The 26896-nt window shown below is 37.2% G+C and overlaps 1 protein-coding gene and 1 long non-coding RNA gene across 2 annotated transcripts in view; one reads left to right on the forward strand and one right to left on the reverse strand.

Moving 5' to 3' along the window:
- COL4A4 (collagen type IV alpha 4 chain) overlaps nt 1-26896 on the reverse strand; it is a 64333-nt gene that overhangs the window by 3431 nt on the left and 34006 nt on the right. The window contains exons 20-45 of the mRNA XM_052686227.1: nt 26681-26845; nt 26093-26185; nt 25599-25762; nt 23806-23878; nt 22474-22580; nt 21871-22054; nt 21072-21140; nt 19915-20019; nt 19182-19400; nt 18121-18282; nt 17242-17412; nt 16140-16283; nt 15415-15522; nt 14994-15172; nt 14283-14346; nt 13230-13304; nt 12661-12768; nt 12258-12365; nt 8146-8217; nt 7665-7793; nt 6179-6286; nt 5210-5365; nt 4459-4566; nt 3119-3250; nt 1112-1228; nt 1-189 (exon numbers count right to left, since the gene is read on the reverse strand). Coding sequence (XP_052542187.1) covers nt 1-189; nt 1112-1228; nt 3119-3250; nt 4459-4566; nt 5210-5365; nt 6179-6286; nt 7665-7793; nt 8146-8217; nt 12258-12365; nt 12661-12768; nt 13230-13304; nt 14283-14346; nt 14994-15172; nt 15415-15522; nt 16140-16283; nt 17242-17412; nt 18121-18282; nt 19182-19400; nt 19915-20019; nt 21072-21140; nt 21871-22054; nt 22474-22580; nt 23806-23878; nt 25599-25762; nt 26093-26185; nt 26681-26845 — 3309 coding nt within the window. The remainder of the gene's footprint in view (nt 190-1111; nt 1229-3118; nt 3251-4458; nt 4567-5209; nt 5366-6178; nt 6287-7664; nt 7794-8145; nt 8218-12257; nt 12366-12660; nt 12769-13229; nt 13305-14282; nt 14347-14993; nt 15173-15414; nt 15523-16139; nt 16284-17241; nt 17413-18120; nt 18283-19181; nt 19401-19914; nt 20020-21071; nt 21141-21870; nt 22055-22473; nt 22581-23805; nt 23879-25598; nt 25763-26092; nt 26186-26680; nt 26846-26896) is intronic.
- LOC128082254 (uncharacterized) lies at nt 87-24139 on the forward strand. The gene is made up of 4 exons (XR_008207596.1): nt 87-211; nt 13219-13312; nt 15445-15544; nt 23866-24139. It is a non-coding gene; the product is annotated as an uncharacterized LOC128082254 (long non-coding RNA).

Consider the following 26896-nt stretch of genomic DNA (forward strand, 5'->3'; position numbering starts at 1 on the left):
CAAGATCTTGATTATGAGCTTTCTCTTGGCCTTCCAGGTACAGCAGACTATAGCCAGTCCATAATTTTGGCATCCCCTGTGGACAAAGTGGTTCTCTGTCTGACTGACTATGAAGGACGAGCAAGAATCCACTTGAAGATCTAATATGGGGCCCTGGTGGTCCTGGGATACCAGCCTGGCCAGGTGGACCTTTTTGTACATAGAAGAAAAGGTAAAGTGAATTTGCTTGCAGGAACATGTAGCTAGTGGGAATGTTTCTCTTTTACTGTATTTTAGTGTTCAACAAGGGGTTTCTGGCTGAATCTAATACTAACTAAAGAGGTTGTCATGGGCAATAGAGACACCAGTAGACTCATGTTAACCTTTGTTATCAGAGAGAAAGAACTAAATTGTACAGAATGTTTCATGGATAGCTTTTCTACTGTGTCTCTGTCCTGTGCTGCGTGGATATTTGCCCAGGAAGAAATGATTTGAGGTGGTCAATGATCTTCCAGACTTAGTTGTGGATTACTTTGTCTGGACTGAATTTAAATCCCTGTAGCAACAGTCTATGCATTTTCCTCACATGTTAAGCTGGTAATTTATTAACGGTTGTCACAGCAGAAATACAATTTCAATTACTCGGACAATTGCACTTGTAGCCCTGACTCAGAGTTGCATACCCATTGATAAATGGCATTTAAGTATGTGTGGTTGATTGCCTGATTGATCATTGATTGCCAAGATATTCTTTCAAGAGAATTTCTTGTGTTATGGTGATAACCAGAAATGTCACTGTCAGCGCTTGAACTGAGGCAGAAAGAAGTGTCATAGTTTGTTGGATCGGAGGTGGATGTGTCCATGTGTGAACTAGGGGTGCAAGGAGAGCCCACTCTGTGCATCCTGCTTATCTCCCCCCAAAAGGTAATGTGACTGGGTAGCTGCAGCAATGGCACAGACAGGAAATCCAACACTTCTTGAGCTGCAACTTCTGTGGAGTCTTTAGCAGTTTTTTGAATTGGAGCCACCACTTTCGAAGAACATCAGCAAAGTTGCTTTCAAAATGAAGTTGCAGTATCTGCTTATCCCATTCCATAGCAGTAAATGGACAAGAAAAAGAAACCATTTTTACCTTGTGGTCCAGTGTATCCTTGCTCTCCCACATGCCCTTGGTCACCTGGTGGTCCAGGTGCTCCTGGTAAGCCATCTTGACCTGGCAGGCCACATGACCCTTCTTCACCTTTCCTTCCTAGATAAATGTGAGGTATGTACTCTCCCTTAATATAACTCCTTTTAATGCTAGTACACTGTCCAAACATACACAGTATGCAAAAGGTCAGCAGAAATGATGCCACAAAGGAACAACACCTAAGAAACAGAGGTGCAGAAATGCTTTCTGCTGGGAATTCTCTTTACAACTTATTCTCCTGGTGACTGCAGTGGTAGCTCAGAGGTGAGAGTTTAATAACGGTAACTGCTGATAAGGTTTTATATTCTCTCTATGGAATTTGTATGATTTACAGTTGAAATAAAACCAGTGACAAACATTACTATGACAAGCCTCTTGCAGAACTGCCATTAGTATTTCTACTATGTAACGTGTTATAACTCATTATGGCAGGCCTTCATTTTTTAGGGCTTGATTCAACAAAGCCTTTAAACATGCTGAACTTCCTGTGAAGCAATGCATGTATTCAAGTGTTAATAGAAAAGAGAGAGACAGTTGAATTGGATTATCTCCAGTGGGGAAGAGCAAAGGCTTTTTTATATTTCTCACACACAAAAACATTTGTACGCATTAGCAGATAATAAAGCATGGTCAAACAGTAATAAATATCTCCTATGTAGGGTACAGATAACAATACTCCTCTGACTACTTTAAATGCAATCTGAACTTGTCAGATGTTGTTGCACTTGGCAGTATTTCTCCAATTTGTGTGAAAAACAACTGTTTTCTAACACGTGTGTTGGTTATAATTAACGGTGCATGCTTTATTCCTTGCAAACTATAACATCTAACCTGCAAACTGGTTTTTGAAGCTGCTTTACAGCATTTAACCATTCCCCATGTTATCTTTTCATTGGGATTCCACAAATTCAAAACAATTGAACAGCTTTTCAATTTCTGTTGCATGGCTGTTTTGCCAAGGTTCAAGCGCACAGAAGTTTTAGTAATATACCCTGATTCTGCCAGTAAAACCTGTTTCTGATCTATGTAGCTTTCTCAGCAGGGACATTTGGAATTCTGCTGTGTTAATGAAAGAAAAAGCATTACTAAGTGGTTTTTGTACAAACCAGTGTAAATACATATCATTGCACTGATTTTTACAGAAACTGTTGTAAGGGTATATAGAATGAAAACAGCAATTCAGCTTAGAAACACCTCTTGGTTGGCAAATCAGTTAAGCGGTATAAAATGACATAGTTCACTGAAAACTGCCTTGTGCTCACTTTCAAGAGAGCAATGACCCCTGCAGGGAATCTACTGGGAGCACATGATAGAATTTTTTTCCCCTATTGGAGACATAGTATGTTCAGTGCAGTTACCACAACAAACTTGCCCAAGTAAAAATGTCTCAAACAGTAGGAGGGCTTCTGCTACCTAAATTGAGGATATTACATTTAGATGCTACCTATACTGAAGACACCATACAGATTTGCTATAGTTTTTGCTGTGAGGATGGTAACTGTTGGAATCATTGGTACATCTTTTTAGGACTTTGGTTAGCATAGCAAGGTTTATGAATCTGTGTTTCTCTAAAATTTAAAGATGTGTTTTACATCTGAATATAAACTGTCTGAGCCAAACCACCAGTTAATATTAAACGGTAGTGGGGGTTCTAGGCACTGCTTTTTATTTGTTGGTAAAAGGAAAAATAACCATCTGAAAAATTTATTTTTCTTAGCAGCTCATGATGTTTTGCTTTCTGTGGCCCAGGAGAAGGGGAATGTAGCGTAGGCAGACTCAAGTAGCCTGGTTTAGCTGTTCTGGTCTATCATCCTCAGCATTAACCAACACACTGCCTTTTGCTGCAGACCATTGTTTTAAGGGTAGAAGTAGAGGAGGTGCAGTGACCCTTTCCAATTCCTTGTCTAAATAGCTGAAAATAGACATCTAAGATTTTAAAACAAATCTTACCTTGGGGTCCAGGGTGACCTATTGGCCCTGGTAATCCTATTGAACCATCATCTCCTCTATGTCCTGCTTCCCCAGGAGGCCCTGGGATTGCAGGACATGAGTCATCTGTTTTTCCTGGTTCACCAGGATCACCTGTTGCATGCAATATGAAAGTAGATTAAATTACATTAAAATGACAACTACAAAAAATGAGTAATAGCTCCCATGTGAAAAATCAACATACCTGTTAGTTGTTTTTGGTATTCGAGTGCATACTTTAATATTTTAAAACATTGGGCTATGCTCACTGCTTCTAATTTTAGTCTTTAAAGAATGGCATTTAACAGCATACTATGGCAAATGTGTTAGCAGGTGTATGCTAACTGATACATTTCAGATATTTGGTGTGCAGTTTCTGTCTTAATATGGCCCAAACTGATCTGAGTTGAAGTATCAAGTCTACTTCAGCTCAAACACCTTAGCACATGTAAATGTTTACAGTACTTTGCTTATTCTGTGACTGTAAAACCCTCAACAAGCAGACAAAAGGAAAAGAGCTAACTCTTCTAGCCCACAATCTCCATGTATTGTAGTAATAAAGAACTGACACATTTATGTATTGAAATTTATGTATTGAAAGTTACCAGAAGCTATTGGCTATAGCTCCTGGTATTTTGGAACAAAATCAGAGTTGTGTTGGTTTAGACAGATTAGGAGCTCAGTTTCTGTCTATACTAATTCAGTCCAGTTCTCAAGGTTTTGGTTAGAAAGTATCTAATGTGACATACCCCTCCAAAACAAAAAGAAAGTACAACTAAAAAAGTGTTAAATAATTTGAAGCAAAGGTATTTGGCATGTCTAACTGACATCATGGCACAAGGCTTTTTCTGTGTACTATTATTATGATACACTTGGAAGCACAAGCTGTTTATGTGAAAAATCTATTAGCACTATGTTGTTGTGGCATTATCTACTATTCCTAGCAGCCGAGCCAAAAAATACTTTCTTATAAGTGTATAATACACCTATACAGAAGGAAATCCTTATGAACAATAACCAATAGTCATCAACTTACCTATGAATCCTGAAGGATGTGAAAAATGGAATGCAGATTTCAGCCATTGCAGTGCAAGTGGAATCAAATTTCAAACATGCAAATAGAGTAAAGAATGGAATGAGAACTGACATCATTTATATGAGGTGACAAATACAGAAGTCTTTTACATAGCTCAAATGAGAAATAATTTAGATTTTTTTTGAGTTTGTTTAAATTTTTTATATACAAGTAAAAATTAGTAAGGATTTTTTATTTATGAATACAAAGATCACAGTTACAATTGAGTGCCAATGAGGAACAAGACTGTAAGTACCTGTGGGACCTCTAGGACCAGGTTTTCCTTGAAAACCTTGGTCTCCTGGTTGTCCTACAGCACCAGGTGGACCCCGCGAGCCATGGATTCCCATTGGACCTGGAAAGAAAACAGTCGTGCAGATGTGTAGTTGCATTCCAGGGTGAACACATAAATAAGATATCTGGCTGTTTGAGAAATAAAAAATGCTTGAGACAGCTCAATTCTGTTGTCCTGAAAAAAGTAATGCACCCTTTATCTCCCTAGTCTTGTAGTGAATTAAAGTTTGACTTCTGTTCTAGCAGAGATTGGAAGGTAAGTAGGGCTTATTTGTGTGGAGGAAGCAGAATATTTAGAACCTGCTTTCAACCCTGTAAGGATTCTGTTGAGAGCCCTAAACTACTGCTGTGGGAAAGCTGTGAGACACCTAGTTCAGACACATTTGCAGCTAGGTTTCTCTAGACCCATGCAGACAGAAACAAGGCTTGCTGTATCTTGGAGACTCAGGTTTTAGTTCAGAGTTACAGGTTGGTAGGGGAGTCTTTCAGAAAGTTGCTGGAAATAGTCCATATGAATAGTCCATATGAATCTTTTTCTGCAGCTCTATCTTATCTGTATGTAAAAGGGCAGAGCTAAGAAACTTCCAGTGTACCCTTGGCTACAGCAGACTCTCCAGTGGCAATCCCAAGGCCTCGTATAAGGCTCAGTTGTGCAGAGCTGGCAATAAATACACCTGCTAGTTAAAAACATCTCAGATCCATACCCTTTGGACCTTCTCTTCCTTGATTTCCTGGAAGACCTCTGGCTCCTTGTAGCCCTCGGTGCCCAGGAATGCCTGGTGCCCCTTCAATACCAACGTCACCTGGATCTCCTCGCACAAAGATAGTCTCTCCAGGAGGACCAGGATTCCCAGGCTGACCTTCCGTACAATGTAAAAATAAATTCTTAAATACACAAAGCATGAACATTATAAAAATAGTTATGTTCCATTTTTATCTACATTTTTTTTTTTTTTTTCCCACTGGAACATAGGACAATCCTTTTGTGTTTTTGGAAATATTAGCGTTGGTCTTTCTCCAAGGCATTGTAAAGAAAACATAATACAAATAGCTCCCCAAACTGGATTCTGTTCCAACAAAAGGTGGAAAGTTGATGCCTGTATTGAGACATCGTTTCTTTTTTCTTCATTATAGTGTCACTTATCCTTCCAGCTCTTCTCCTATTTTAGAGCAGGAAGTAAGGCTTTGTACTAGGTAAAGAGTGGGTCAGAAGAACTGAAAAAAGCACTGCTTGAGGACCGTGGTCTATAGGAAGAAGTGAGGTGTCTGTATAAATCCTTACAAACACGTTGCCAGTTTTAGCTTTTGCAAGACTGGATTTAGGCTGGAAAGTTTTTCACAACGTATGGCAGGCCTATCAACAATGACTTCTATGCTTTTTCCTAGAAAGAGATGCGAGTAATCTTACTGGTTTGCTTCTGTGGAAATCAAGATAAGCTGTAGCAATAGAACTTCTATAGAGTTACAAAAACACACCAGAAAACTGAACGCGGAGATCTGTATTCTTGCTCTGGGGATCTGTGCAGTGTTCGCTCCTGTTTGTTCACTGAAGCATTGATTTCTTTGTTCCTCATGTGCTTTTATATCTTTACCCACAGGCAACAAATCAGTGACTCCTAACAGACTAAGAGGCTTTATACGTGAATAAATATGAAGTTTTTGGCTTTAAGTACCTCTGATGCCATCTAAACCCGGTGGTCCTTGATCACCTGGAAGACCAGGAGGAGCGCTACTGGGAGATGGTCCCCTAGGTCCAATGGGTCCAACAGGTCCTCTTCTACCTACAGGTCACATTAAAGCAATCACACAACAGCAAGGGTTTCTCATAGGATTACAGAGATAAGTTTCTAACTAAAGGACTGACGATATGTGATGTCATGGACATAGCAGTTGTGTATGCTCTTACTTGTGTATTGAATATATGTGATTGAGAAGACATTTTGTGTCAGAAAATATTTTATCTTCTTGAACTTTTAATGCTTTCTATTTAATCTACTTAACTAAAGAGCACACGTTATATGTGGGCATACTGCCACAAATCAGCTTCTGCTCTTGAGCGCTAATAATGAAAGAAATGATAGAAATGTAAAACAATAGAGGACTACAAAATCACTCTGCCTAGGAGCAGGGTAAGTAGTCCAGACTGTACCTACAAAAAATGAGTTCAGCCTTCTTCTAAAAATTTTAGTGAACAAGATAAACTTTCTGGATATAAACCTATTTTTTCATTTGTAATCTGAATTTTTGCAAATTAAGAGCCCTTGTATATGACAGGCAGGAAAAGTTATTTGTTACCATTCTCTGCATAACGCTTCTGTAAACTAGCAGGTGATCTGCATGTGTTGCCCTCTGCTGCGTTATCTTTTCTAAATAATAATTTGGTTTCTTCTGTCTTGTGTTTTGACTCCAGCCTCCCATTTACTTGAGTGAGTTCTTAAATTATCAAAGTGGTTACGCTGTGGGAGTTATGCTACGGGAGGCCTTGACAATTTCACGTCAAGCAATGTAATATCTTAGAATGAAACTTGTCTTTTTTTTCAACCATTCTGTTCACAAACAGATTGAATTAAGAAAACTGACTGTATTCACTTTATCGGAATTCATATCATTTAGATTTTTTTTGATACCGTGCCAAGAACAAAACTAATGTTTTTCATCATGGAAGCTGGAATGGGGCTGTGGAGATTTCCTAGTTCAACTCCTTCCTCAAAGCAGGGTTGGCTAGAGCAGCTTTCACAGGACTGTGTCCAGCTGGGTTCTCAATGTGTCTTTTGCACAATTTTTTCTTATTTCCATGCAATTCCTACATCACCAAGCTCTTGAATGCTCATAGCAGACTTGTGATACAGTTCCATCTTGCATTTACATTGGAATAGATTTACTGTATTTCTCTGACTACCAGCTGTACTGCACTCTTTCTTTAGGTACTTCTTTTTTCCCCAAGAGGCAGCTCCACCTAGCAGTTTCCTGAGCCTGTCCAAGTCAATCATCTTCTGTTCTCATTCTTTCCTCTCCGGTAATATAAATGCTCTTAATAAGAATTATTTTAGTGAGACAATCTCCTTGCATGTATTTGTATTCGTACTAACCAGGGGAAGAGCTTGCATGAGCTTCACTTCAACTCTGCAAAGCGCCACTGAGGAGAAAATCTTTTCTTACCTGGGAATCCTGGGAATCCCCTTTCTCCAGGGGTGCCTGGAATGGAAATACCAGGCCATCCAGGTTCACCTCTCTCTCCTTTTGGTCCAGGTTCTCCTGAGTATCCTGGGCGCCCTGTTTCACTTTGACCTTTATAGGAAAAGAGTTACGTACATAAGGCCTACAGTGACTACAAGTATAGATGTGCAGAACAGAAACACCAGCTGCAGATGTTCCTCTTTGCAAGGATTCCCTAGCACTGCTTTGCTGTTTTTCTCTTGGCTGAGCTGGAATTTTGTTGAATCTAGTCCTTATTCATCTATTTCAAAAAAAGTAATATTTGCTTTATGGCTCTTCTTCAGGATTTATTTTACATAGCATCATCATTGTTACCTATAATTTGAAATATAAATGGGTTACAGAGTCCTAAATTTTAGTTTTCTCTCAGTATAAAGCCGTAAGAGAGTATTTTCTGTTCTATGTGGCTATTTCCATTCTTTACCTGGAGCTCCTGCGGAACCTTTTTGACCTTTTAGTCCATGCAAGCCATCCAGTCCAGGCAGTCCAGGAAGACCTAAAAAGGTATGACAGGAATGAAGGGGTACCACAGCAATTAAAAGTTATGTATTTTTTTGCTGACGTGTTCTGGACCAAAGCAGAGCATTTCCTGATTTTGATTCCTATTGGCAACTGAAGGGATCACACTTCACCTCAGTGCAGTCATCGGGGAAAGGAAAGAGTGAAAAGCCTGAAAATAAGCACCCATAATAGTTTCATATCAAAGCAATCAGAAAACATACACTTTTATCCTATTTCTATACTGCAGTGAGCAGCATGAAACTCATGTAAACTGGAATTTCTTTACATCTTTGCAAGTATAAGTGCAATTTAACCTAGCTGCATGAAAAAGCAAAAATTTTACCTGTCTTATTTCATTCTGGTCCTGCAGATTTCACACAGGAAATCATGCTGCTTTGTGTCATGCTACTGCAAAACTTCTGCAAACAGCACAAAGTCTTTGAAAACAATAGAATTTAGACATCTGTAATTAAGGTTCGTGTTGATATGTGATAGCATTCAGCATCTTTGTTGCTATCAGTGTTAACTGGATGAGCAGATCATAAGCTGAGAATTTGTGCTAGTTGAAAATATTTTTTTCACTATGATCACAGCTTTTTTTGGAAAATTGATAAAAACACAGTAAGTAAAGAATACAAATAGCATCTTAATCTTTTAACTTCATTATTGACCAAATTTGAGATTGTTAATTTCTTGCAGTGGAAGGTAAAAAAATCTCCGTGTTATCAGCATTTTATAGTTTCCTAAGTTGCACATATGAAGTCTCAAACATGAAGATGTACACTTATCAAATACAACCTGCAGACTTGTCTTACAATGCCATGCTGTCTCAACTTCAAACCATAAGTATCTGTAGGTGCACTTCACTTAATCTGAGTCAATTCATGGTTCATTGAAAACAGGCACTCAAAAACTGTCCAAAAGCTGAAATTTTATTTTGTGCAAACACTGATAAAAGCCAGTCAAGTTATTTGCCTGTTTTATTGTAGAACTGAGTAAAAAAGTCTGATTAAAAGTCCTTCCTCATCCTGATTACTTTAGTATTGTTTCTTGAGAAATAAATGAATGATGTCATAATGCTCTTTTCCAGGCAAAACCAGAATTTGAAACTGTACAACTATTGAAACCCAGAGCTATCACAAATTAGAAAATGCAGAGTGAAATCAATTGTATCCTCAAAGTTTCTAACTTAAAATTGCTGAATACTGCGATCTTGGATGTTTTCTTATTACACTTTGCTTTTTGTTTAAAGCTAAGGAGGTGGGGGAGAAAGTAGGGGGACCCTATCAGCTGGACATTCACCTGAGAAATGAGAGTGCAATATTTAGGTCTGTTAATGTAAGGATGCACCTGGTGAATGAGGAACCAATTAGACAATGGGTTTCAAAGACTTCAGGCAAGAACAGAATTGGGACGCTTCTCCCTCCAGAGCAGGACAGCCTAGAGTGGATATCAGTCTTCAAGCAATTGGACAATACTGTTAGAATTCCTGTTAGTTTTCTACTTCTACTGATTCATCTCCTTTCAAGTTAGGACTCTCAATTTAGTTTCAGTGGTATTTTTTTTTCTGCAACTCTGAATTATCTTTTTCTGTCTGCTTTTCCCTGTTTAGCCACTTCCTGGCTTAGAGGATGGAGGTTCTGTTTCAGTTCCTGTGTCTGATCCCAGCATGTCCCACAGCACACACATCTGCTGTCTATCCAGAGCACGAATCATAGAATTTATTGCTGTACTGTAGACATACAAATGGAAATATTTTTAAATTTCTAAGTCAAATGTTTCAGGGACAATTCACCACAAGAACAGCATCAGGAATGCCCTTCATCAAATAGTTCACCTGCCAAAAGTGAACATCCTTAGCTCAAATAGGTCACCAGGTTCTTAAGCACACCATAAATAATAATCCATAGCTTTGTTCTCAGAATGTTGAATTACTTTCGTTACACTTTAACAAAGGAGGGGGGGAAAAACAACAAGCAAACAGCCAGCAGCAAACACCAGTCTGGAAAAATTTAAGTCCAGGAAGTTTACAAACCTGCAGGATGTGGGTAATGCAATCCATTTATTAGTATGGGATACTACTAATCCCACCTGTAGCACCTTCTGTGCCCTTAATCCGCTCTTTAACTTTTCATGAAATTTTAACTTTCAGTCCTGTCTTCTGTGGCTTGCTTTTATCTTGAGGATGTTCCCATTTTTCAAATTTATGTGAGAATTGTATGCCAATCTGGGGAATTTAATAGCAGTGTTTTAAAACAATTATGAACTACTAACGCCTTTTGGAACCCAGGCCACCATTTAAAAATTTTTGATCTTTAGCTTTATTCAGTCAGGATTGATGGCTTGGCTTACTTGCTTTCCAGGGAATTTCTGACACCTTTGCCAACAATCCATTATAATATCAGCACTTGTATTTCTAGCTTTTTGGATTGCTGTTGTTGCACACTTCTAGGTGCAGCTGAATTGGCTGACCTATGCATGAACCACCACTTCTGCACTTTACAGCCCAAATCAACTTTTACTTGCACAAGTAAATCTGCTCGTGTTCTTCATATTGCTTGCTTTGTAAAGGATTACTCACACAAGGCTTGCCATACTGAACCCTTAACCTGTAAAACTATGGCTGTAATAAAGAAAATGTTGTTATGCTTTGGTAGAAGCCCTTTAACTAAATGTTTTAATCTAAAAGCTCTTCAGGCACAAGACAATTAATATAAATGAGAAACAATTATACTAACCAGGCTGTGTCCTTAACAGTGAACAGCCAATTAACCATTTCACTTCTAATACTACCATATTAATAAAAATAGCATATGATCTATGTTTTCTAGTTGAACTGGAATACCTATTTTATTCAGTTTTCATTACTGAGTATAATTTCAAAGCTGTTTTTGACTTTAATGGCAACATATGGGATTCTAAGGCAGGCAACTTGGTGTCTAATTAATTTCTATTCGGAACCAAACTTTTCCCTCTGCAGCATGTGTTTATGTTTCCTGTGCAGGACTTGGGATAACTTCTGTACAACAGAAAAGCATCTGAGCTCTTATGGCCAGAAGAGTCCATCCATTGCTAAGAAGTTTCCAGTGGTACAGCTTTTTTCTCTCAATTTAGATATCCCTGTGATTGCAGATTTTTGCCTTATGGAAAATACGGTTTGCAGCAATTAAATGCTCCTTTGCAGATTAAACACCAGCAAGAAATCTGTCCCAACAGTTTAGATCAGCTCTGCTTGCTTCTGCAAACAATCAGAAATGTCCATTTTTCACTTAATTTTCCAGTATTTTGAAGGAAACCTTCTCAATATCATCTTAGTCTAAATTTGTAGTGAATCTGTTTAGCCATTTATCAGCCTCATGTTATTTTTGCATATCATTATAAGCATCCCTTTATGTTCCTCTTGCTCTGGTTATGAATTAAACTATTACAGAGTGCAGAGAATGTGCAAAGTTAATTATTTTTCTTTATAATGTATTACTGTAATTTATAATTTCAATATTAATATTTACTATCCTCAGTATATATAGGATTTGGGGAAACCTTTTCTATGTAAAATCCACAAAAAAAAAAAAATCAATAACAAACAAACAGTTTTTAGTAAATTAAAAGAAAACCAAATTATCTTATGATTACAATTTGATGTGGACAAAACTGCCCCCAGCAGTTTGCTGTTTTTGTTAGAGTAACAGTGGCACTCCATGGTGAAAAGGTAGAACACAACTGAAGCAAAAGTGGAACACCTGAACTACTGCAAACTCCTTTTTCTTTCCTTAACTCCCACTATCGGTTTTATCAGTAGAGCCAGAATCTGTTTCTACTTTCCTACTTATTCATTTTAATTTTCAGTCCAATTTTGTGAGGCTACATCTGTTATTTTTTTTAAAGGTCCCCAAAGCTGGCTTAATTTTTTTAGTTGTTTGGGGAAATACAGAACCAAAACATGCTTGTGTTAGACCATTTCCATTTCGGTGCTAAAAGAGTAGCAATATATGATGCTGTCCTTTAACCAATAGAACTGTTCTGTATGCTATTTACCTTTTCTACCTTGTGATCCAGTTAATCCTTGAAGCCCTGGAGATCCCAAAATTCCATGTTGCCCTTTTTCTCCCGGTTCTCCTGGCAATCCTGGAGGACCTGTAGCTCCTGTAAGAAAAACAATATATATATTGTATATATGTATATATGTACATATATATATATGTATATATAATTAAATATCAATATATTATATTGATATATAATATGTATGGATCTTGCTCTCAAGCTCTGAGCAAACTCTACTGGCACTGTCCAGACATACTGAAAGACCCTTCAGTACAAACTTTCATACCACCTACAGCTTCCTCCACAGAGCTGCCTCTTCAGCTGTGCTTTCTTGATCCCTACCTCTTTTGAGCTCTTACATCATGCCAGTTTTTTTTTTAAACATTGGCTTTACCTGGAAATCCAGGTGTTCCTGGGTACCCAGGCTCGCCCTTGGATCCTGGTCTTCCAGGTTGCCCTTGGATACCTGGTGAACCTTTCTCACCTGGGAATCCACAGAATCCTTAAAAAACAAAATAAAATAATAATAAAATCTTGAAGTCTCATGTATCAAGTTACCCAATTCTTCATCTTGTGGTATGTTAAAAAGATTTAAACGTTTGGTAAGATTTTCCTGGAATAGAAAAGCATTTTCTCCTATTGTATAAGATCCTTGCATCTATTTAGCAGCAATAAGTTATGCAACTCTCTCTGATATCTGAAAGAGTAGAACTGGTGAGTGAGAAGCAGACAAGTATTCAGGAAGGTTTCAGGATATTTACCAGTGCTGTACTAGGCCATACCAGATTATACCTCTCATGTTTGTGATAGCTGTGTTACACATTGTGCTTCTCCATACCCTGGGCTTATAACTGTGGAAAATACAGCTCGGTTTGTTGAAAGAAGGGCTCTCTCTCCACTAACAAAGCTTATAGAAAGTTTATCATGTTCAACTTTTTTTTTTCTTAATTAGAAAGAAGTTACCTGGTAATCCTGGATCTCCAGGAGACCCTTTTTGACCTTGTGGACCAAGCAGAAGAGTTGGATCACCTCTCTTTCCTGTTAAGGTACAGTGACTTTCATGTAGTACAAATATCATTTTCATCCATGAAAACAAAGCTGAACAGTTTTGTAAAATCAGATCATTTATTCATATATTATATATATGTTATTATTAGTTATGATTATTAGTTATAACTATAAAAGGGAATGAGAGAACACAATGAAAAATGCTTTGGCAAATGGAAATTATCTGACAGCTCAGCCTATCTTGACGTACAAATTCATTTGTATTTGGTAATTGCTGCCAATGTTCATGTGAATTTCCCACTATGGGAAAGGGAAAAAAAAAAAAGAGAACTTTTCCAATACTGACAGCATATACTGAATATGAAAGATATTTCCCTATAATACTTTATTAAAAACAAAGAGCTCCTTACATATGCTTGTGCAGATTTGCATAATCAATGCAGCATGAGTCCATTTATTCAGTAAATGCCATTTTGTGGGCTCTTCAAGCTAGCACAACTTCTTCTGTGGTGAAATTCCCATTTAGCACAGTGCTATCCTAGCAATTCTGTAATATGTGTACAGATTGTTCTTTTTGGGGGGAGGGAGGGGAGAAATGAGTGATATAAAAGAAATTGTGAATCCCTCTGTACTATTTTATAAAACTACATATTTGTCTAATAACATAAATGCAATTTGTCTTATTTGATTTGACTAGTATTAAAGATGCCTGTATGTTTTCATTTGTGTTTTTTTATGGACTTTTGAAACTCTGTGAAACTTCACATAGATTTATCTTCTGAATTAATGAACTATCTTACAGTGAACAAGCTGTTAAAGAAGTAACGTGTTGAAATGCAAGTTTTGCCTTTCAGGCATGTCAGACTTCTCTCTAATTATATTTATGTTTGAATTATGTTCATTTCTGTCTTCTATTCCTGTGTCTAGTAACTCCTTTCCATATATCAAAGCATATATATAATAACAAAACGTTTTTTTTTCAAAAGCATATTTATATCAGCTCATTACCTTTAGGTCCTTCGGGGCCTGTCAGTCCTGGGTTTCCAGGCATTCCTGGTAAGCCAACATCACCCTGAATTTTATTTTTTTTTAAGAGCAAACAACAAAAAAAATGTTTGATGGTTTGATGTATGATACATGTAATAAGAATGATCTGTAAGAACATTTAGTTCTTTTACTCTGGTAAACAGATTGGGAATCAACATGAACAACAAAACTGTATCTTAAATTCAACAGAAAAGCCTGCTGTCTTCATTACATGTCTAACACTGACCATTAACACTTCCAAAAAACTCTATATTAGAAATACTAACAATTTTGAAATGGTTAATGCTAATGCTTGGCTTTGCTTTAACATCTTGAAATCCCCACAGGTTGTTTGAGTAATTTAATTTAAAAGGTTCTACAATGGTGTACCAAGTATTATTGTATTTTACCCCCAATTCACTACAAACATTAACCAGAAATCTGTTGTGACGTAACAATCAAAATATAAGGATTGCTTTCTTTCTCCTTTTAAATAATCAGCAAAACAGATACTCTCCTCAAAGAAACATAGTAAAGGGCAAGACAAGCAAAGATATGTCCTTGTACCAAAAAGCAAGTTCAAGTACAATATGAGTATCCACTGTCGTATTTCTTGGAGTTGGGAGAGATACACTAAAAGTCCAGGACTGTCACTTCACTGTCACAGGACCAGTCACTGTCACTTCAATTTACCTGGTCACCTGGTAGTCCTTTGAAACCTGCAATTCCTTTAGAGCCCTTTGGTCCTGGGAAACCTCGTGATCCCGGAAATCCCATCAGTCCGATGTCACCGTGGTCACCTGGAAGTCCTGGGGCACCACTGTTCCCTGGAAATCCTGGGGCACCTCTGAAACCTGTATTTCCTTTTTCACCTGAAGTTAATTGTAGGATAACAATGACAAATATAGTCAAACCATATTTTGAATATGGCTATGCTTTCACACTTTGTATATTGTCTTAGTAAGTGCTCAAAGAAACTAGCCTGCTAGGGTCAGAATCTATAAAAACAGTAAGGTGGCTAGATACTGCTGCAACTATAAATCCAAACCTATATCAGTCATTTATATAATGTACAGTGTATGCTTGTGTGCACAGCTTTATTTTATGAACTTACCTCTTTCACCTCTAAATCCATTTTCACCAGGAAACCCTGGCTCCCCCTTTTGTCCTTTCTCAAGGCGAATGTTAATGCTGCCACCATCTCCTGGAAGCCCTCTTTCACCTTTGAACCAAACATACGTAATGTAAGTAAATCCTTTTGTGTTACAGGACCTAAAGATTAATTTTAGCAAAGTCTTCTCTACTGATGAAAGCCTTTGAATACTAATGCAGACTCCAGTTATTTGAGAAGGCTCACTGCTAACACAGCTAATTTTCTTTTGCTTGTTTTTTAGTTAAATCAGTAGTAATACAGCTCATGATAAATCAGAATTATTCCCTACTTGTCTGAAATAAGGAAGATGGCAAATATGTCTGCTTTACAATGTACTTTCTGTGACCAAGTACACTTTAGAGACTGCTGTTCTTTCTCCTGTATTAATATGCAAATAATATGACAAAATTTGAAAAATCTAAAGTTTCACATATGTACAGGAGAAAATTCAAGGCTTGTTTATGTGAATTATCTTTATGTATCATTTGATTTACTGCTGTAAATGGATCTTTGACATTAATTTTTATCCAGTCAGTTTTCATGCATACGTAAGGGAAAAAAATGGATTTAGTGTCTCTGAGAACAAGTTGAAAAAACAGAAAATATAAATCTATACCAAACATGGTCTTAACAAATACTAGTCATAGTACTAACAAAATTATAGGGTGAAGCAGATTTGTACAAACCTTTCACTCCCATATCCCCACATTCTCCACTAGGCCCAGGTGGACCCATACTTCCTTCTTCCCCTTTTACACCAGAGATTCCCATTGGGCCTTGTGTTCCTGGGAGTCCAGGGAATCCTTGGGGTCCTTGAATCCCTTTGCTTCCTGGTAATATTAAATGCTTTATTTACATAGTCTACTATATCGTTGCCATCACATTCTAAGGAAAATTATAAAGCAAAAGGCAGGAGGTTTACAAAGATTCCTTAGGAAAGCAGCAAAGCTAGAGAGACAATAATTGTGCCAAGATTAAACTTGTCAGGAATTCTAGATTGCCTTGGAACAAACATATTCCCCTCCCCAGCCACCATCTCCTTAGCATACTTAGTATGCTTACTACTAGAGAAGCTAACCCTCAAGATACCTGATACTGCAAGTTGGACTACTTATGTATTTTTTCCTTTTCTTTTAATATTCTGTGACATCTAGCCTTATTTTAAATCTAATTTTACCTTGTAATCTGCACTTGTCTAACTAGGTTAGTCTTGCTTTAGTGCACTTAGAATTCTAGACTGAGTATTTTTCTGTGAATGGTAAACAACATTTTGCTCTAAAATGAATGTAAACTTGTTATTTTCATACCAAAGTAGTTTTCAGGGTTTTTTTGTTTTTTGGCACAATTTCTCACATTTTCAGAAGGACTAGACATAATGTGAAACTATTTATTCACTCACTTATGAGAATATGTTCTAAATACAGAATACAGTCCCAGACTGCATCAGTAAAGGAGATAGTCTGCATGCAATAAAAACATTGTTCTCATTATGATATATTTAGCAACAAACTATAAGAAATAGCAAATTATACACCAAAATATGTCAGTGTTGTTTAACAAACAAGGTGCCACAATGCATCAAAGTGTATCTTTCTACTCCTTTGTTTTTATTTTAATAGAAAGAACAAAAGATGCTATTATTACTGCCTCTACCTTGCTGCAGGATCTGATTCTAGAAGCTGGAAAAGAAAGAGGATGCAAAGTGTCTCATATCTTTGAAAGCAGTTGAGATAGCTTCCAAAACAAGAAATGTTATGGATGAAGTGATGTGCAGGATGTTTAACATACCTGTTTGACCTGGGAAGCCAGGCTGTCCGTTATTGCCTGGAAGTCCTGGAAGTCCTCGGGACCCTGGAGGACCTGGGGGGCCCTGTGAGCCAGGAGAGCCCTTGAGACCTTTGATTCCAGGTGGCCCAGCTAGACCCCTGTCTCCCTTCTGACCTTTATAGCCTGGTAAGCCTGTAAAGAAAATATTTACTTTATAAGCATAAATGCAGGGAAAGAATTCAGCAATTGTATTTTAAAAGTATAACTGGAGTATAAATTTGAAATCATCAAACATGGCAAAATGACTTAGAAACTTTGCCACCATGCTGGAGTCCTGCCTCTGCCTGAATTTTCACCTGGAATGTTTTGTTTTCTTATACTTCTTAAGTAAGAGACATAAAGCTAGAAGCTCCCTGCAATAAATCTCAACTTTATGAGAATTTTGAGTATTTTGAGAATGCCAAGATCCCTAAGCACTTTTGATACACGTTTACTAGCTCACCTTAGCTAGCACTTCAGCTTAAGAGTGAAGAAGATAATTTTATCTCAGCAATGCCAGGAGTTCAGCTAAGCTACTCAGGACAGAAGAGAATAAAAGACAATTAACTTTTCTGTTTATTATTTGGCAGTGAACACATTAATATTTGGCCAGTTAAGGTATTTAATAAAGTAAAAACTTAAAAGTATTTATGAAAAAGAAAGCAAAGTTGTGAAAAATCTGAGATGAACATTATACACTCCTTGAATTACAGGAAATGTACAAAATAATGTACACAGCCACTAATGAGCAGCTGTCACGGAAGTATTTGTCATGCTAGTGACAAAAATCATGTGGTTAAATCCACTAGAAAAGATGTGCAAAGCTTACAAAAGTGAGGCAACCTGATGAATGTCAAATACCTTGAGAACCTGGCAGGCCTATGGCACCTCTCAGTCCAGGTGGCCCTGGTAATCTTGTGTCACATGGTGGACCAGGGGTGCCTGGACAGCCTGGTGCTCCTGTATCACCTTCTGGGCCCCTAAAACCTTTAGCACCTGGAAATCCTGGGGTCCCAGGGTGCCCTGGAAACAAAAAGAAACCAACAAAAACCACTGTAAAGTCTTTCAATTCCATTACTTGTTATCCATAATAATTTCTACTTTAATTTTGAAATACTATGTTGTTACTGGAATCTCTTACTTATCCTACAGCTTTTGCACAGTTTGTGTAAATGGATGTTTATCTGCAATTTAGAATCAGCTGCTGCAGAGTGCTTCTTTCTTCAAGGAAAACACAAATTCAGTTCTCACCTGCAGGTGAGTAGGGCCTTTATGTTGCAAAAGCTATCTATCTGATGTGTAGAGTAGAATGAGGGGAGCTTACTGGCATGCAGCAGCAACATGGTTCTACTGGTGTTCCCTGCATGGAAAAAATGTGTTACTGAGGGTCAGGCAAAAAGGGGGACCTATAAAAGCAAAGAGGAACATTTGCTATAAAGTAGGAAGGCTGTGGCACTGTGGCACTGTGGAGAAACTTGCAGCAGCAAGCAAAACTGGATACTGAGGATTATTTTGGGCAAAGTTGTTCATCTTTCTCTTTCTCTCTCTCTCTTCTTGAGTGTTCTCGCAGCTTTAGCCCATCTTTTCTGATTTAAGAAAGCAAACTGAGGCAGGGTCTATCTTTGTGTCTGTGGAGCACAGCAGGAAACTCTAAGTGTGGATGGCCCATAGCCAGCAAGTGACAGTAATAACAACTGGAAGCTGCAGTGTTACTGTGCAAACCAGGGAAAAGACATTTTCCTTCCCCTGCAGTTCAGATTTTCTCAGTGGCTGATCAACCTTACCTGTGAAAAAGTAAAAATATGGTGTACCCTTCATGGTCACCATTATGGATGCAGCTAAGAATAAGGTTATCAGTGCTGATCTTGCACAGACTTTTATATTTGAATACATGGAAATGCTTCATAAAAACTGTTTCATACCTTGAAGCCCAGGAATGCCTGGGTCACCCCTTGCTCCTTGTGCACCAGGTGGTCCTGGCAGTCCCCTGTTGCCTGGGATTCCTGAAGGGCCATATGTAGTATCACCTGGAACACCCTTCTGGCCATCTATGCCAGGTGGACCTGGAGCACCATTTTTACCATCAATGGTAGGTCCTCTTTCACCTTCTTCACCAGGATCACCAGCTGTGCCTCGGAAGCCTGTTGGTATGATTTTTAAATTCAGATAGGGAATAAGTAGTATATTTTTTTCTTCTAACACTCTGGAATATTATAAATCGTATTTAACCAGAATTACATTATCACTTTGCAAGGAAAAGTAATATTGTATAGTAATTTTCAGATTTCTCATTTACTGCTAATAATACGTGAGAGATGGTGGAAGTAAGTATTCCTGTGGGAAGGGACAATGCTTTTCTCCAGGGCAGCATCTATTTTGTGTACTGTCGTTCTTATCAAGATCAATTCCTTTGCTGTAAGGGCACCAGTTAGTTTTCTATGAAAATTTATATATGCCAAAATCATTTCCTCCCTGTACATTGAATATTAGGTTGCTGCAGTACTTGCTGGAGGAAAGGGTGAACATTGGTAAATATTCCTCTTCTATTAGCTTTAGTTGAAATATACTTCTGTTTTACACAGTAGCTACTTTACCCTGTCTGTATGTATTACAGCTTGACCAACAGGTGTCCTTAACTGAGAAAAGTAAATTCACCTTCTGGTCCAGGAATTCCTGCTCCTGGCCTGCCTTGCTGGCCTTTTGGCCCATCAAACCCATTTTGTCCAGGAAGACCAGGGAGTCCTTTTAAGCCCTTTGGCCCTGGAAACAGGAAGAAAAGGTGTAAAAATCCAATAGAGCTCTAAAATCTGTAATTTAAGAGAACAGTATTTTGTGTCTATCTCGTGCTAAAATATGTACTTGGAAAACAAGATGACTCAAATTTTTCAAGCAAGAATTGCCAACTAAATCACAAACAAATCTATGGCTTCTGTTTTTCCAAATGGGTTTGTACCCTATAACATTAACAGCAGACTTCAAATCACCCGAGTAACGTGTGGAAAAAAAATCTAAAATATTTTAATACTACAGGACATCAACCTATTGAGCTACAATTGTCAATGCAAATTCTTGTGTGCTATACACTTCTTCTGGAATGGAACAGTTGAACTCAATACGCTAATCTTTGTTGTTTTGTATCATTCCATATGTGCAATTCGTTACCATTCACAGTACTCGTGTCAGGGAGTTGTGTAATACCATGCTGAAGTGACAGCTTGAAAATCCAGTATCCCTGTTAGTTGTGATCATGATGTTCTGTGGTGTCTCAAATGCTTTAGAGTTGTCAAAAGCAACATTTGGCCAGTTCCTGGATGAGTTATTTCAATTTAAGTTGAACAAGGAAAGTAGTAAGTATTCAGATTTTAGGCTTCAAGTGTTCTGAACTATGTTATCTTAGAAATTACAGTCTTGAAGCATATTTTTGCCTGGTATACATTTTTATCCTGTTATCCAGATGTGGATATTCCAGGTCCTATTACATCTAACCTTTGTCTATTTAAGTCTGTCTCACGTCTTATAAGTGAAGCAGGACAGTTTCATGGTACCTTCATTTAGTCACTCCTATGAAAACAGTCTGGATACCTTTTGATCATGGAAACTGGAGATTTCCAGTCCTTGGTTGTAATAGATAACTATATACCTGTACATTTGCAGTTTTACATTTTGAGATATGTATCTGCTGAAAAACTAGAGTCCTTAGTGTATCTTCGTAGGATAGCTTCTTTTTTTTTTTATAATTACAAACTCCTTTTTTAATTAAAAACTCACTTTCGACTTAAAATAAAATTTCTCCATCTGTAATTTCTTCATACCTTGAACACCTTTAAAACCAGGGGGACCTGGGTTTCCAGGGTAGGGTGATGTAATACACACAGTGTCACCTGAAGCAAAAAGGAGAAAGAAAATGGCCTATTTGATTTTAAAATAAATGTAGTCTGGACATTTACAAAAACATTTCTGTGGTACAAACCAAGTGAGCAAAGGTAAAGAGAGAGTTTTTTTTTACGTACATCATTACTGCCTTATTATTAAGGTATGATGAAGAATGCATTTCTCTTGCCAATTATTTTGTATAGAATATTGTTAATGATTCTAATCATTAAAATACAATTGTATTCTGTAGACAGATTTTTGTTTTTCACTTTTGTAGTGTCGGAAAGTTTTCTTTACAGTAGCCTCTACTGTAAGAAAGAAATTATATTTTCATCTCAATTCTGTGTACATTTTTGATTTATACATATTGATATCAGTGAAGATTTCTTTGGTAGGGAATACACAAACAGAAAGACTGTGTCTCAAGTATGAGTTGTCTTTTCTGTTCCTTTAGCGAGAACCACGGCCCTGTAAATTCTTATAAATAGGAGTATTCTCCACTCCAGAAAGTAATTCCTCTGGTGGTGTACAAGTAGCACACTGCAGGCCCCTTTAGATTCATATTCTTACCAATATTTGGCTCTTAAGTGCTGACAGTATGTGACCACTGAGCTTACCAAAACATTTCGCTGTAAATGACTAACACTATGTATGTTTCTGATCTGCATCTGAAACTGTAATGGATGGTACCAAACATGTATTTAGTTTTTAGTTCTTAATGTAAATATTTAAATTTACCTTTCTGACCCTTTGGACCAGGCAGCCCAATGTTACCATCATCACCAAAGTCTCCAGGGGTACCTCTGACTCCTGGAGGGCCAGGAAACCCCAAACCAGGCAATCCCATTGGTCCTTTTGCTCCGGGGAGTCCTGGAACTCCAGGAACTCCTTTATCACCTGGTACTGGTACTCCAGAATCACCCTAAAAGAAAACAGCTGTTGACAAGAAATAGCATGGCCTAACTCCTTTCCTCTCTTTGATTATTGAAAGCCACAGTAGAAAATTATCTGCAGGAAACACTGTTCTAGTCAAGAAACGACATTATTAGTTTAAATAATGAAAAACAACAGGAACAGAAGGTAGACTTATTTTTCCTAATCCCATGATATTGATCCAGTATATGCACTAGATATATCCAGAAGCAACAAAATAAGCAATAGTACTTAGAAAAGAAATTTCTTCAATGATACTGTTATTTTTAATCTAGGCTAACAGAAACAGAAAATGATAAAAATGATTAATCTGCTATGAATTTGGAGCAAGATTCATTAAGAGAGAGTCCTTTCTTAAAACAAAATGTTAACCTGTGTAGAAAAAAATCCTGAGAAAGTAAAACGTACCTCAGCTCCTTTTTTCCCAGGCAATCCTAAATCCCCATCTCTGCCATCGTTACCTTTTTGGCCTGGAAATCCTGGAACCCCAGTAGGACCTCTTTCACCTTTTATTCCTTAAAATAAATTTAAAAAGGAAGTACAGTATATACAGTGTGTTTTCCTTTTTATTATCTGCTTAGGTAAATACTGGGTAACCATTCACTCTATCCAGCTCTGTGTGATACTTTTCACTTCTTGAATTCAGATTTCCCGAGTGTGGTAATTTGGGCTTAGGAAGGCAGCAGGTAGTTGGATACCACATGAAACAAATTTGTTTCTTCAAAAGATGTGTTTACAGGCATCACTAGAACATGCTTCTGTGCATATTATGTACAGACTGAAAAACCTGTACTATTTGAAATCAGTTTTATCCTTGATTTCAGTCAATTCAGGATATAGTAATGCTATACAATGCAGAATAATTGTACCAATGTTTCTGAAAGGTCTTCATTGCTTTTTCTTATTTTTGCAGTAGATTTCTCTTTTACTGACATTTATGAAAATGCAATTTTTGAATAAAAGACAATAACAATAATTCTAACCCAAGAATTAATTTTGCTACATCAAGATATTCTTTATAAGTAAACAGCAAATGTTTTGCCCTGCTCCAATGTCTGTAAATAAAGAGAGACCATCCTTAGCTAAACTAACCTTCTCAAACAATAAGATGGATGTCGTCTTTTCTGAATAATTACTGTAGCATTTGTAACTAAGCTTTATCATCAGATTACTGTAATTTGTTTTTCTGTCTTTTCTGGTATTGCAGATCATACCGTAACTGGGGAGAGTTTTTGATCTGTTTAATTACAATAATTTTGGTTGTGCTAGCATAGTGCTTGTTTTCATGTTTTTCCTGAGAATTTCTGGCTGCTTAAGTGGAAATAACAGTAGGAATACTGACACGTGATTCTTCAGGAGGTGACTTTAAATAACAATATTTCTTCTTACTTTCACAGTCATTGTATTCTGCTTGGTTTTTGCTATATAGGCCTCTACAAGACTTTGATTAGAAATCACAAGACATTGAAAAAGCATGAGTAGTAACAAGTTTTTAAATTAATAACAACCCGTTTTTTGGCTCAAGTATAAAGTAAAATGTGTAAAAAATTTGTGCTGACCTTGTGTTGAGTAAGAAGAAAACAAAAGAGTTTTTATCAAGAAAGCAGTCTGGATATACATGACCTCTAGGCCTCCATAACTTGCCAAATTAATGACTTGAAGATTAGATGAATATGTCTTGGTCTACCTTCTAAGTATTGTATAGGAAATAAAAAGGCTAATGATAAAATATGTATTTACCTTTTATTGAAACTCTTCCTTGGTCACCCTTCTCTCCTTTTTCACCATGTTGTCCTCCAGGACCAGGTGTCCCCTTACCAATGACGATCCAGATCCCAAAAAAGAAAAGAAAAAAAGAAAAAAGAAGGAAAATTGTAAGTTAATCTCCAGAAAAGAAGTAATAAAGGAATAGAAGGGAAATCAGATACGTCTCTTGTTCTTGCATTGTTTCTGCCCCTAAAAAGGCCAATTAACGTAACATACCAATAAAAAACAAACTGTTGTATCTTTTTTGATATCAATAAAGAGGTACGTGAATGATGCTTGGCCTTTTCATTCAGCCTGACTGCCAAATGCATGGAGATACACCTATGAAGGTAAGTACTGATAGCCCATGTTTCATTCAGCTGTGAACATAAATGTGAGAATATTAAAATGCAAACAGTTCACAGACTCTTCCTATTGCAGACTTTGTCCCATGATTCATCAAGTCTACAGAGGAAGGGAATCTCTCGAGAATGTTGTGATTGCTGGATAAGGTTACCTTCCCAGAACTGAATGCAGTAAGTGATTTTCCTTTTTTTTTTTTTTTTTTTTTAAATTAAGTGAAAGCCCAGAAAGCTGTCAGTATAACATTTTATCTGCATCTAGTTTAATACCTGCTATCTTTTAACACTCTATGACTTGATAGGTTAAGAGGTGGAAAAAAAAAATGCTTTTCTGTATTTTTACTCTAATTTGTGCTCTCAGTTCTCCAGTCTGGTTTGCACATCATCTTGATGTGTGAATCTGACCTTGAAACAATATGTGTAAATTAAAATTTGGTAACATGAAAAACTGATGTTATATCCTGACGCCAAATAATTTTAGTACGCAAAAGTTTGTCACTAAAAAATTCATTCAGTTTCCTTTCATGAAGAACTTGAAATTGTTATATTGCAAGGAAGCTATTTAAACAAACTAGAAGTCTTTATTTTGAGGATTATTATAATTTCTCTTTCTAAGGACTGGACAAAACAAAAGGCAAAATGTTGATTCCACTTTAGCTTAATTGCTAAGAAGCATGTCACAAAGAGACAAGGTTTGCCTACAGTGGCTGATCTAAATGGGAAACAAACTTCAGCTGAGCATTGACTGAAAATAGGATATTGGAAAGTAATACAAAACAATGAAGGGATAAACACAACAAAAAAATAGCACTGCCTTTCATACTTCATGGGAGTGAAAGACTGTATTTTTTTCAGGCCACTGCATGAAATAAATTAAGCACAGCAAGTTAAGCATTTCAATTAATTTCTAAAAAAAGAAAAGGAACAAAGAAAATTACTTGAAATGCTTGAATAAAAGCACACATATGTTGATATAAAATACATCTTAGCCTGATGACATCGTGCAATTTTGTCTTGATAAAATTTTGCTGGAAACACTTTCATTTAAAATAACTGAGAAAATCATCTTCAACTGATGCATCCGTATTAAAAACAAACAAACAAACAACAAACAATGGGTGTTTACAAGTAAAACAAATCAACATAATAATACTTGAACACACACCATCTTTATTAAGCCTCCTGATGACACTGTCTACACAGAATTGAGTTCTGTCCCTCAGTATGTAACTCCTCCCACTGCTACAAGGGAAATCAGATAAAAACTAATCAAATGTATCCTCCTCCAAGACTGAAAATAGCAAAAGTAAATAAAACTTTTTCATTGCTTTCCAGGCCAGTTCCTTCACCACTCCTCTAAAATTCCTCCTGTTTGAGTGTTCAGTTAATGTTATTTACTTAGTGAAGCTCATGAAAACTACTCACAGGGAGCCCTGGTGATCCCACTGTACCAGAAAAGCCTGAATCACCCTTTTCTCCATGTCTTCCAGGGTAACCCATTTGTCCTTTCTTCCCTTGAGTACCTGGAGGTCCTTGTATACCACGGGGACCAGGAGGACCAGCACTACATGAGCAGAGGCCTTGATTTCCTATAAAAGTATCAAAATTACATTGAAACAGTTGCATAATACATTTTAAAAATACTGTCCTTTTTCTTTCGTGTATGTGTAGTGCACAGACCATTTTATATCTCATTACACCCTTCAGAAGAGTGAAGCTTACCAATATATTTTTGCAGTAAAGAATAATTGCCTGTAGTGTTGTGACTCTAACTTAGAAGCTGCAACAGCCATCTAACTATACATTTTGATGATTCTGATTATCCAACTTGCCATAAACTTCTGTTTGCAAATTTAGGACTGAAGTGATAATTTGGCAAAGGCCTCATATTCAAATCATTGCTGTCCAGGTACACCTACCTTTTTCTCCTTTTTCACCTTTTCTACCCGGAAGGCCTATTTGACCTTTTGCTCCAGGTTCTCCAGGAATCCCTCTCTCAGTACAAATTACACCTTTGAAAAAAAAACAAAGTTTAGGTCACGTGCTCTCCCTTATGTCATTATCCTTGAAAATCTAGAGATTTTACAAAATACTTCACAAGTTATTGCTTACAGATCAGACTACACAAGTAAGTCTGACTAGAGTTGATGTCACAAGTGTTCTTTTCCTTGCTACAATTTTTTTCTTATTCCACTGTAAAATTTTACAACTTGTTTTTTTACTAAAGGATTGTAATTTGGGTTTGCCCCCCAGTCTACTGTGTTTTTAACTTCAGCTGATACATCTTTAGGAACTTTACTTACCTGTTATTTTGTAGATTTAAGTCACCCAGGAAGCTAAAAATCTTGACAACTTCCAGACTGACAATTAATGGGAAACACATTTCCTACACCACATGTAAAATTTGATATTTCTATCAAAAGGCAGCTCTCATATTTTTGTAGGACCAACAAAAGCAATAAATCTATGGATGATATTCTCACAACATAAATTGCTGTTGAACATACTAGGTAGTCCAGGTAAGCCTTGTCTTCCTGGCTGTCCTGGTAGTCCAGGTGGTCCAGGAAATCCAGGTCTTCCTGGAATTGCTTCACCTGTTCCAGGTGAACCAGGGTCACCTCGAAAACCTTGAGGTCCTGGTGCCCCACTTATTCCTGGCAGGCCAGGCAGACCTGTAAAGTAATGATACAAACAATTCAGAACTGTCGTGCTGTACAATAAAT

This window comes from Tympanuchus pallidicinctus, unplaced genomic scaffold (assembly GCF_026119805.1).
Source record: "Tympanuchus pallidicinctus isolate F22 unplaced genomic scaffold, pur_lepc_1.0 scaffold22, whole genome shotgun sequence".
NCBI lineage: Eukaryota > Metazoa > Chordata > Aves > Galliformes > Phasianidae > Tympanuchus > Tympanuchus pallidicinctus.